Below are 12,699 nucleotides of genomic sequence, written 5' to 3'. Positions count from 1 at the left end.
GAATGGGCTGGGAGCAGAGGGATACAGATGCTTATAAAATAGGTGACTGGTTTAAATTGAGGATCTGGATCTGCGCAGACTTGGAGAGCTGAAGAGCCTGTTCCTGTGCTGTAATTTTCTTCATTCTTTGTATCTATTCTTGAGACATTGTTGTCACTGGCAGTAAATATTAATCTAGATAACTCACTATTATACAATTCCAAGTATGAAATATGAACAAGCAACCTGGTAAATACAGGAATTAATTACATCTCTCTCTGATCTGTTTTGTAAGCAATAGTGGAATATGTCACTGAATTGTCAGTCAAGAACCAATTTAGTTCATCAAATTTACTTACGCTGGAGATTGATTAGTTCAGATCTAAGGGAAAAAAACCCCACACTGATTATAGTTAACTGCCTCAATTGCTGCCAAGACCTGTTGGTGTTTGGTTTAATGTATGAGCTCGTAGCTTCTCCCCGAGCTGTCATAATCATTATAGTACCCAGGGGCATCTATAAATCATGCCGTCTCTAATCATTATGTAAGCCTTTTATTATGGGCTGCTTTATTTTACTTAAAGTGACATGAATATCAGTTTTGACCTTTTGGTAGGATCTATTCATTTTCTTAGCAATTCTGCCTTCAGCACAAAGGAATTACGTGACTGGTGTGGAGGATGAGAGAGAACTGTTAGTTACAAACTGACAAGCTTTTCTAAGGTGGGTCAATCTTGTTTCTGGAGAGAAAAAAAAAGCAAATATACCCAGGGGCAGTGCTTCCAGCCAAGTCAGTAGGAAATGCAAATGCCTTTTGTCAAAGAATGTGAGCTTGATTGGATAAATTCGATCCTAACAATTCTGTTTGCTTCAGTTGGCACAAGTGCAATTGTACCGCAAGTGGGAAATGCACATATTGTAAATGGATTTGTGTAAGTGATGTTTAGATATCTGCCTATTTCCACCTCCTGACCATCACCCAATTTCACCCTGACCCAGCTCATCTGTTTCTGAACCACTCATTCATGCCTTCATTCCGCTCTCGAATTAACTCAATACGCTCTTCATTGGTCTCCCGCAATCTACCCTCTCAAAACCTGAAACGATCTGCAACTCCGTCTTGATTCCAGCTGACGTTAATACTGGACAAGTCAAAGCCCCCAAATTAAATCTGGCTTGATGAATCATATTTTGTTTCAATTTATTGAGGTGGCCTTTCTGAACATAGGCACACATGGCTTCAGATGAAACAAACCAAGGTACCTAAAATGTAACACGGTTTGAGCAACTTCAAAATGCAACAAAACCAAACTTCCATTTACTCCCCCACACCACGACTTTTACAGTTAATCAAATTCCAGAGAAACTTTCCTTCCCTGTCCAATCTGTGTATTTTGACCTAACTGCTGCTTCTCTGTTCGATTCCTTTTGAGTAGTGAGCCTTTTTGCTACTGAAAGCTTAAACTTTCTTAGTTTTTCAGTAATCTGGAGAGTTCTAACCAAACATCCTGGTCTGGAATTCACCCTTTCACTGAGGTAATTTATTTCCTCAACTACTATAACCAATCTCCTTTTTTTCTCAGAGAGATTATACTTGTGTCTGACTTTAGGGTTTGCTCGTTGAGCTGTAGGTTTGATATGCAGACGTGTCATTACCTGGCTAGGTAACATCAGTGGCGACCTCCAAGTGAAGCGAAGCTGTTGTCTCCTGCTTTCTATTGACCTCAATAAAGTCTTCTTCAAATTGAACGCAGAATCCTTTGAGCTAATTTTCAAAACAAAACTTGTTCATCTTTAGACTCTGTTTAAAGCTAATGGTTTGATTGATTTTTTTTTTCCCCTCCTCTCTCCTGTTTTTGAACTGCTACAACATAAACTAAGTTCCATTAACACTCCTGGGGTCCACATGCTGCTTGATTCATACTGGTTTTTAAAATCATCCTTCTGGAAAGGTTGATATAATTGATTTTTAAACCCCTTCCCAAAACAGCATCCATAGGCCATTACTTTGAAATCTGAACTTTAAAAGAAGTGATCACTTCACACCTTGCATTGCAACTCGCACTCAGTCTCATTAATCAACTATCCTGTACCTACTGATTGAGAATTGGCTCTCAGTTGAAGTTAAAGTTCTCATTCTCATTTTCAAGTCCCTTCAGAGTCTCATTCTTTTCCATTGATATAATTTCCTGCAGAATTTCAATTCTCTGAGATATCTGCATTCCTTGAATTCTGACAGCTTATGCATTCCTATAGTAACTTGTGCCTTCAACTGCCTGGACTTTAAGCTCTTGGGATATCCCATGTCCACCTCTCCACCTGGCCGTCCTCCTCTAAGACACTCCTTTTAAAGCCTATCTATATAGCCAACCTTTGGAGTGACATGGTGACTCAGTGGTTAACACTGCTGCCTCACAGCGCCCAAGGACCTGAGTTCAATTCCCGCCTTGGGCGACTGACGTGTGGAGTTTGCACATTCTCCCCGTATCTGCGTGGGTTTCCTCCAGGTGCTCTGGTTTCCTCCTACAATCGAAAGATGTACAGGTCAGATGAATTGGCCATGCTAAATTGCCCGTAGTGTTAGGTGCATTTGTCAGGGGTAAGTGTAGGGGAATAGGTCTGGGTGGGTTACTCTTCAGAGGGTCAGTGTGGACTTCTTGGGCTGAAGGGCCTGTTTCTATGCTGTAGGGAATCTAATATGTCCTCCTGTGGCTTGGTTTTATAATGTTTGGTGAAGCACCTTGAGATATGCTATTAAGTCGAACTACTGTATAGATTTAAATTGTTAATTGCATATATTCTAAATGTATGTATGGATAAATATGCTTTTACTCCTGTTATAGAGTACATATATCAGAACCATGTGTGCTAATGTCAGCAAGATTTGACTTTCTGAACACAACGATCAGGCCTATGAAGCCTGCTCTGCTAGTCCTGAAGAAGGGTTATACCTGAGATGTTGACTTCTCCACCTCCCAGATGCTGCCTGGCTTGCTGTGTTATTCCAGCCTCCAGCTTGTTTGCTAGTCAAACATGGCTGATCTGATTACCCTAACTTCCTGCCTGTTCGTGATAACCTTTCACTCTCCTCATCTTAAGGATTTCCACTCCCTATATAAGTTCCCCTGGACAAGATTCTACAGTTGAAGACTGTGTACACAGGCATTGTATTAAAACACAGATGTTTCATTCTGAATTCAGCAACTGAAAGTGTTACATGCAAAATAAAATAAGACCAACTTCAGGGCTTTTCTTTATAATTTGAAGGTTTGTTTTCCCTTACTATCCTAAACCCCTCCAACTGCAATCTTGTAATATTTCAAACACATGATTACACAGCTATGTCAAAAACTGATTTTAAAATAGCCACTCTAGTGTTTTAATTCATGGGTCAAATCATTGTGTTTCTTTTAAATCACATGGGGAAGATTTTTTGCCACAATTATTTGTAATAATCTGAACATCAAATCTGTATGCTCTTGGATCTCTGTTCAAAGCTAATATTGAAATGATTTTGCTTCTCTAATAATCAACACCAGATCTTACATTGGACACCTGTCTGAAATGAAGACCAAGGAGGAATTTAGTTTTCACGTTTTTACACTGTTTCCCTTCCATTATGTTCACTTGATAATGTATCAAAGTTTTATCACATGACTTACAGGTCGTTCTGGTAAAACAGGCATTTCATCAACGCAAATTGGCTATAACATGATTGATAAATTGTGGATAAATTGTTGAATAACACAAACTTTCTGCTGAATGAATATAGTGATTTTCTATGACGATCTTCTGCAGCGCGATTTTCTATCGAAGGATTTTCATAGTTCGATTTTTATCGTGTGAGGTTGCAGAGGAATGCAGCTGTCATGTTATAGCAGAAAGCCCTGTACTTATACTCATGAGGTAAAACCCCACTCGGTCTCTGGAACTAAAATCCAACTTGGTGCAAAGTGCCTAATGTTGAATCAGCACTGTCCATTGTACACTATATTCATTTAAATGGACTCCATTGAGTGAGGTATATTCATTGTCCTGCTTCACCTCCTCCTGTTCTTCCCACCAAAGTTGAACTTTATCATTCCCACAATGTAAAGAAGTGAAATTGGCCTGTGATTTGCTACAAAATCAACTTACCACAACACACTCTGTAGCAGCAGTGTATACTATCTACAAGATGCACAGCAGATGTTCACTAACTCCTTAAACAGCACCTCCCAAACCCACTTACACCTAGAAGGATAAGGGCAGCAGATACAAGGGAATGCCATCATTCTACATGTCCCCTTCTAAGTCACTTACCATCCTGACTTGGAAATATATCACTGTTTCTTCACTGTCACTGGATCAAAATCCTGGAATTCTCTCCCTAAGAGCACTGGGGATCTACCTAGAGCATATGAACTACAGTAGTTCAAGAAAGCAGGTTTCCAAGCGCAACTAGGGATGGGCAATAAATACTGGCTCAGCCAGCGACCCCCACGTCCCATGAGTGAATTAAAATAAATGTCATTGGTCACAAAGATCATGGGAGGAACAAATGAGACCGTAAATGGCAATATGATTAAATAGGATGATTTTAATGCAGGAACACATTCTAACAATGTGAAGCATGTGACTATCAATTTACTTGACTTCAAAGTCCTAAGATAACGATGCCAATAGTCACTGGTCGTTTTAACCAGCATCTTCTTGCTTGTTTCATGTTACATTTCAAAGCCGATGGGATTCCGTCGAAATTTCAGCTCTCCACTTCTCATCCATGAACAATATGGATTTGTTAAGGAAGCCATGCCAATTGGTGAGTATATAGACACCCTTTAAAAACATCCATATGTAACATGATCTTTTAAAGCCCATCTTAACAAACCGATAATGTTGCAAGGTGAAAATAGTTCAGTTTAAGCATGCAATATTTAAGAACATAACTTGTAAAAACTTCTTCAAATTTCCTATTTCACCTTCTTTGCATTCTGATTTTACTTTTGTCTAAACACTCACCAGCATCAATATTACTACCCTTGCTGTGGTTGCTAATTTCTGTTTATTTTGCCTCCTTTTCTTTCTCTCTCTTTTTACATTTTTCACAAACAAATTTCTCTTTCCTGACCAGCAAGATTCGCAATGGACCTGTGTACAGGATTCTGCCGATCTTAAGCTTTAACCTGTGGATCCCTTGGCTTTGATCGATGGAGGTGCAGAGCCAATGGAGCTGAATTTAACTTGAATGATGGGCAGCATTGGCCATTTTATGAAATAAGAGCAAAAGTATGCCATTCAGCCCCTCAAACCCAATGGGACGAACTCTATATTCAGCTGATAGTTTGTATACAATACTGCCTATTTTACACTAAGCTCTCTAGTCTGCTTCACCATTCAATAGGATCATGGCTGAACTGTTTGTGTTTCAAACTTCTTTTTTCCACCTAGTCCGACAGTCTTTGAGTCTGCTGCCAATCCACCTCTGTCAGGAGAAGCACAAATCAGGGGAGGTGTATAATGGATGATTGATGTAATTCTTGTTCTTATTTCACATACCTCCCAGAGTCACAATTACTCTCTGGTCTTTATCCATTTAATGTATTCCTTCTGAATAACTCTTCCCTGAAGTACAATTCTACATATCCTTCAGCCATCCTTCCTGTGGGCTAGGATGTGTGTGTTGACTGGTTGTGTAGGTACAACGTGGTTCACTCTAAATCCTGTGTATCCACTGTTTTCTGACACTGGTTTAAAAGGTTTAAACCCTACAATGTTTAGGTGACCTCTGCTGCTCCCCAAGCTCAGATGTGGGCAACAGACGATTTTTATCGTGTGGAATCGTGGTGGGTATGGAAAGGATGGATGCTCGGGGTCTTTTCCCTGGAGTGGGGGTGTCCGGAATTGGGAGGCATAGGTTTGGGGTGAGAGGGGAAAGGTATAAAAGAGACTTAAGGGGCAACTTTTTCACACAGCGGGTGGTGCATGTTTGGAGTGGGGCTCCCTGAGGAGGTGGTGGAGGCTAGTGCAGTTGCAACATTTTGGGAAGCATCTGGATGGGTATATAGATGGGAGAGGTTTGGAGGGATATGGGCTGGGTGCTGGCAGGTGGGACTAGATTGGGGTGGGATAGCTGGTCGGCATGGACGAGTTGGACCGAAGGGTCTGTTTCCGTGCTGTACATCTCTATGACTCTGCCTGTTGCCAGCATTCAGCACCCACAGTTTTCTTCAACAGTGGGACTGAGTTGTGGAACAAAGTTTCTAGAATCAACAATGCGCCTGTCTATGAAACCAGGCGAGTCATGCCAATCGCATTCATTTAGCCCATATTCCTCTTTAGGTGCAGTGGTAGAATCATAGAATCCCAACAGTGTGGAAGCAGCCCATTTGACCTATTGAGTCCACACTGACCGTCCAAAGAGCATCCAACTCTATCCCTATAACCCTGCATTTCCTATGGCTAATCTACCTAGCCTGACACATCCATGGACCCTATGGGGCAATTTAGCATGGCAATCCACCTAACCTGCACATCTTTGGACTGTAGGGAGAAACCGGAGCACCCGGAGGAAACCCACACAGACACTGGGAGCATGTGCAAACTCCACACCGACAGTCACTGGAGGGTGGAATCGAACCTGGGGCTCTTGCACTGTGATGTAACAATGCTAAGCACTGAGCCACTGTGCCATCAAAGAAATAGTGTCCCTACCTCTGAGTCAGGAGGCCTGGGTTCAAGTCCACCTGCTCCAATGGTGTGTAATTTCATCTCTCTGAATGGGCTCATTAGAAAATATCTATATCTAAAGTAAAAATGGTGAGAGGGAGGCTGGATGACTCATAATGAACAGAACAACTACAGACACAATGAGGGTGAAAGAGGTCACTGACACTGCAGAACTGAACCCTAATCCCTCGCTGGACTGACAGCTTTCAAATATCAACAAAACTACAAAGAAGCTTTTATGAAAGTGACATCCGATATAATATCAGAACATTGGACCTCCAGAAACACAACTTTGGGGAAAATCATTAATTTTAAATCAGTTTTATTTTGATGTGTTACTTTTATGATTTGTCAGATCTTCCTGTTATTGAGGGATTAGGAAAAACATTTAATAGTTTTAAAAGGCAAATAAATTATTTCCATTGGCAGGAAAGTCAGTAACCGAGAGGAATGTAGATTCAGGAAAATCGGTAGAAGAGCCAGAGGGAGGTGTGACGGTGTTGGGTGTGTGGGGTGAGAATTTATTTTTTTTCACCTGAGAGTTACAATTGTTGTGATAATCGTGAACATGGACTATTGATATTCAACGTTTTTGTGAGTTGAGAATGGACAGATATTCACCAAAAATGGCTGCTGTGTTGATCTGACCAGGTTAAGCTAAACTTATTAAACCATTCCTAAATAAGCCACAGTCTAAGCTGAAATTAATGTTATAGGAAAAGGCACTAATATACAGTTCAATATCTATTGGTTTGATCCCTACTTCTCTGGAAGTTAAAAAATGAAAATCTCATCCACCAGTTGGCCAGCTTAGAAAGACAGTGGAACTAGACCTGGAATATACGATGAACTATATTTCAGCAACTACGTTTGAGCATCAGAACAGATGAGGAAAAATGGATTTGTAAGCAAGAACTAGAAGACTCAATCTCATTCGTACACTCTCTTTTCTTTCTTATTCTCTCTCACTCGCTTTTGTTCTTTTTCACTTCTCTCTCTTTTATCTCTCATCTTTCTTTCCCCTCTCGTAAAAGTCAGTGCCCAGTGAAAAAGTAACTTGAAACAACAGACTTTCACAAAGGACTTGAGGATACCTGAAAACTTATGCCATTGCAACAGTCCAGACTCAGATCACTCTCACATTTCCAACACTCCTTTAAAAAAAACACTAAGCTGCAATTGAGTTTAATCTCTCTACCTCTAGTAAACACCCTCCCTTCTTTCTGAGCTTATTATCTTTTTTTGATGTTGCATTTTTATTATTCCTTCACATAAGAAAAAGTGCAGAGATTTCCCGATACGTTTTGACATCTGTCTCATGTTCTCTGTTTAAGCCACAAGCAGCAAAGTGGACCCAGTGTATGAAGCACTACGATTTGGGACTTCTCTTGCCCAGATGAGCCGGTCAAGTTTTGGCAGTTTCTCTGAATCCCCGACAAGGCATTTGGTAAATATGAAATCTCTTACCAGATGTGTTTGCCCAGAATCACCATGAGGGGCGCTACTCCAAAACATCCAGCCATGTCGAAGCTTCGACACACTTTTAATAATTTTTTAACATCCAAAGCAGTGGCATATGAAAATGAGGGCCACTGTTACCACCATCAGTTACTATCTTCTATCTAGTGGATAGATACCAGAAAGAAAGTCTCAACATTGTGTTGATACTCTGCCCCGCAGTCCCACTATTGGATTTCAAAATTAGGGTGGGGTCTATTGATTTGCTGAGTTTGCAAACATGTCTTCGGTAATGGCTGTTACAGTCCCTCTGTCCCAAGGTAAACTCTCTGTTACCTATTTTGCATCTTCGTTGGAGTTTTTGGCTGTTTCTTCTTCATCAACTGTGTACTCCGTGCCTTTGTGATATGGAGTTTATCTATCTTGTGAATTGTCTAGTTGTATCTGAACTGCATACATTCTGGTCACATTGTTGTGACTTTGTGCCGTGAAGTTGCACATGTACATTTTACTGCTCCCCAGTCCAATGTTCTGGCTTGAGACCTTGGGCAAAGAGTAAATGCAGAGTACTGACTTTGATAGTGATGTTGCTTGCTCTGTTTTGATGCAGGGTGAAAATGGAGACATTGCTGAGGAGCCCGATGTCAGCACAAACTGTTCCAAAGAGACTGAGATCCAGAAAGACACCGGTGAGTCATACAAGAAACATACGAGGAATGGCTGAGGATCCTGGGATTGTATTCATTGGAGTTTAGAAGACTAAGGGGGGATCTAATAGAAACTTACATGGCTTGGAAAGGGTGGACGCTAAGAAATTGTTTCCGTTAGGTGAGGAGACTACGACCCGTGGACACAGCCTTAGAATTAGAGGGGGTAAATTCAGAACAGAAATGCGGAGACATTTCTTCAGCCAGAGAGTGGTGGGCCTGTGGAATTCATTGCCGCAGAGTGCAGTGGAGGCCGGGACGCTAAATGTCTTCAAGGCAGAGATTGATAGATTCTTGATGTCACAAGGAGTTAAGGGCTACGGGGAGAATGCGGGTAAGTGGAGTTGAAATGCCCATCAGCCATGATTGAATGGCAGAGTGGACTCAATGGGCCGAATGGCCTTACTTCCACTCCTATGTCTTACGGTCCTATCAGTTACTTACATTTGAAGTGAAGTCACTGCATCAAAGTGGCAGCCAGTTTGTGCACAGCAAGGTGCAAACAAATAGCAAAGTAATAATGGTCAGATAATCTGCTTCTGCTAATGTTGGTTGAGTAATAAATACTGACTATGCACTGGGAAGAGTCCAATTGTCTTTTTTTGTAAAACAAAGCCATCAATGTTTTAGCCTGCCTGGGAAAATAGATGGGACAGAAGTGAAGGGAACCCTCAGAAAGCGGTTCCTCTGGGGCAGTGCTGCACTGGGGCCTAGATATGGCACGTTAAGATTAGGTGTGAGGTTTATATCACTATAACCTTCTGAATCAATGTACCAGCTCCAGAGGATCATTTAGTATCTTGGCACCCAGTGGTGTGAGAGGTGTCAAATACTCAAATAATGCAGTTGGTAATGCTACAGTTAACCAATAATAAAGGTTAAAGACAATGAAAGCAGAAGTTGCTGAAAAGGCCCAGCAGGTCTGGCAACATCTATGGAGAGAAATCAGTTAACATTGCGGTGCCAGTGTCTCTTCCTCAGAACTGATAGTAGCTAGGAAAATGTGAGCTTTTATGCAGAAGATAGGGTGAGAGCGGGGGGAGGGAGCATAGAGATTAAATGATAGGTGGAGATAGAGTCCAAAGGGAGAGTAGAACAGATGGACAGATAAGGGGTAGAGAATGAATAGCCATTAGTGGACAATTGGTGGCTAACAATGGATGGTGTGTAAGAGAGGTTAAAGATTAAGCTGCCATAAATAGATTTTTATGATCATTACTTCCTTCTTTCTCTATTATATCTTTGTACCTGGCACCAACTATGTTTCCATGTTTTATTTCTGCTCAAGCGCCTTTGGAGAATGGAATTGTTGAAACAGAGGAAAAGAAAGATAACACAGTCCCCACTCAGGTAAATGCCATTGATTCTGGAAACTTAAAGGTATGTTAATACTGTATTTAGATGATGGGTGAAGTGTTCATGCAGCCAAGTCAGGAGAGGACAGGTATCCAGCAGAAACCATAGCTGCAACAGAGAAGTGAGTCACTGTGGGCCCAGTCCCAGTGATCCTCATTACTCCAGCTCAGCCCCTCAGACTTGTCAATGCGAAGAATTGTCATGGCAAGCTGTGAAGCCTCATCAGATTATAATAAACAAAAAGGTTGTGACTGAGGTTACATAATGAGGCCATCTTTCATATGGAGGGCTGTTTTCAAACTAATTCCTCACCAACAGTAAAAACGTAAATGAGGTTATTACTGCTCAGCCTGTTAAGTTACTGTATCGGCAAATATCTATTTCTCTTGCTACTAATTAGAGCTTCTTGTTGCGAACACAGTGGTTTGTTCTGTCCAAGCGACAATTTTCTCACAGTCAGTTATTATTTAGTGACCAAGAAACATTCCCTGTCTTTCTTTGAGTTCCTCGCAATGAAGCAGAACTTGTTGGAGAATCTTATTTCTACTATTCCCCAAAAGTTCAGTTTCCTTTGTATTCAGTTTGCAAAGTTTATGTACAGTGAGTGGCTGCCATTGTTATCCAGTGACAGCACAGGAGAAGCAATAGAGCATCTGCAACTCATTAATGGAGCCACAAGTGTGGTGCTGGAAAAGCACGGCCGGTCAGGCAGCATCCGAGGAGCAGGAGAGTCGATGTTTTGGGCATAAGCTCTTCGTCAGGAATGAGCCTCAGTCCTGATGAAGGATTTGTGCCCAAAATATCGATTTCCCCTGCTCCTCGGATGCTGCCTGACCGGCTGTGCTTCTCCAGCTCATTAACGGAGCCAACCGTCTACCTCCTCAGCTAAAGAACTTAGAGTAGAGACAGATTGGAGGAGGAAGCTGAGAGAACTGGAATCAAATTGGATGCAGGAAAAGAAATAAAAGAGTGGGAATGATGGAGTTAAGAGAGAAAATAGACAGCAAGGGTATAAAAGCACAGGAAATAGGAGGAATCCATTCAGCCCATTCCAATACTGTCTAGACAGCGGGTGTTTTTGAAAGTAAGAAATGCGTGACTTCTCAGTTTTCATTTTCTAGACAGAATCAAGCCATAAAAATTGGCGTTTTGACCACTTAAGAATTGTGAGGTTTTGTGTGGACCATCCAGCAGCTCCACTGGTACCTTCAGAGTTTGCAGCCCCTAGATGTTTGGTTTGTAACCTATTGGTGAACTGTGGTGTTTACCAGCAGGCAGACTGGCAGCCTGGTGTTGTGGGTGGGGGCTGAAGGGAAGTGGAATAAGCAGATGGCACTGGTATGCGAGAGTTTTCTCCCGTTAGTCAGGTAGAGAGGAACACGGGCAGCCTTAGGGAGTGCTTCCCTTTTCAGCCAGAAATACCAAATCAACAGTGAGCCACTCCCCTTTCCATCTGGAATGTTCCCTCCCACGTCCATCCTCCAGTGCTCCTCATATCCCTGAACGTTGGGTGATTGTAACGGCAGAGGGAGGTATACAATGCTGCTCGACCTTTTTGTTGCTAGAGAGTTGTACCTTGGCAACGCGGGGTATGATAGTTCCATGGTTACGTTACTCGATTAGTGACCCAAGAGTCTGGAATAAGGGCTTGAAAACATGAGGTCAAGTCCCTCCATTACAGGTAGGGAATCAAAGTTCCATTAATTAAATAAAACAAGCAGGAATAATGTAACCAAAAGCTAATGTTGGTTATGGCGACCTGCACATCGTCATTTTAAAATAAAAACCTGTCTGTTTCCCTACAATTCCCTGGAGAAGGAAATTAGTCAACATTTTGTCCCTTTAAAAGGGAGCAGCCCCTCATCAATGTGATCATCTCCCACCAGCCTAACAAGCTGATCTGGGCTGGGCAGTAAACTTTGACCTTGCCAATGGTATTCAAGAGTGAATTCACAAATATCTAGAATGGACAGGCTGCCTTGTTTCATATAATCCCACAATGTGGAAACAGGCCAATTGGCCCAGCAAGTCCACACCAACTTTCCAGAGAGTATTCCACCCAAACCCCTACCCTATATTTTCCCCTGACTAATGCACTTAGCCTACATATCCCTGAATACTATGGGCAATTTAGTGTGGCCAATTCACCTAACCTGCACATCTTTGGACTGTGGGAAGAAACCAGAGCCCCCAGAGGAAACGCACGCAGACACTGGGAAAATATGCAAACTCCACACAGATAGTCCCCCGAGGCTGGAATCGAACCTGGTCCCTGGCGCTATAAAGCAGCAGTGCTAACCACGGAGCCACCATGGGAAGGCTGGACAGGCTTGGCGCTTATTTGTTGGAGTTTAGGAGAATAAACAGTGACAATTGAAACATACAAGATCCTAAGGGAGTTTTGACAGGGTGGGTGTGGAAAGGATGCTTCCTGTTTGGGAAAATTTAAAATTAAGTGTCATCTCTTTAAGACAGAGTTGAGAACGTTTCT

The 12,699-nt window shown here is 41.9% G+C and overlaps 1 protein-coding gene and 1 long non-coding RNA gene across 3 annotated transcripts in view; one reads left to right on the top strand and one right to left on the bottom strand.

Annotated features, from left to right (window-relative positions):
• LOC140465718 (uncharacterized) overlaps positions 1–12,699 on the bottom strand; it is a 149,029-nt gene that overhangs the window by 37,195 nt on the left and 99,135 nt on the right. The window lies entirely within an intron of this gene.
• The window catches only part of LOC140465717 (SH3 and cysteine-rich domain-containing protein 2-like), a 134,335-nt gene that overhangs the window by 80,995 nt on the left and 40,641 nt on the right, over positions 1–12,699 (top strand). For both annotated transcript variants that reach the window (XM_072561373.1, XM_072561374.1), the window contains 4 exons: positions 4,699–4,780; positions 8,022–8,134; positions 8,756–8,834; positions 10,141–10,202. In XM_072561373.1, the coding sequence (XP_072417474.1) occupies positions 4,699–4,780; positions 8,022–8,134; positions 8,756–8,834; positions 10,141–10,202 (336 nt within the window). The remainder of the gene's footprint in view (positions 1–4,698; positions 4,781–8,021; positions 8,135–8,755; positions 8,835–10,140; positions 10,203–12,699) is intronic.

The sequence above is a fragment of the Chiloscyllium punctatum genome, chromosome 42, assembly GCF_047496795.1.
Source record: "Chiloscyllium punctatum isolate Juve2018m chromosome 42, sChiPun1.3, whole genome shotgun sequence".
NCBI classification, from domain to species: Eukaryota; Metazoa; Chordata; class Chondrichthyes; order Orectolobiformes; family Hemiscylliidae; genus Chiloscyllium; species Chiloscyllium punctatum.
Note: the sequence above shows the minus strand (reverse complement) of the source record. Positions and strands in the feature narration are given on the sequence as shown.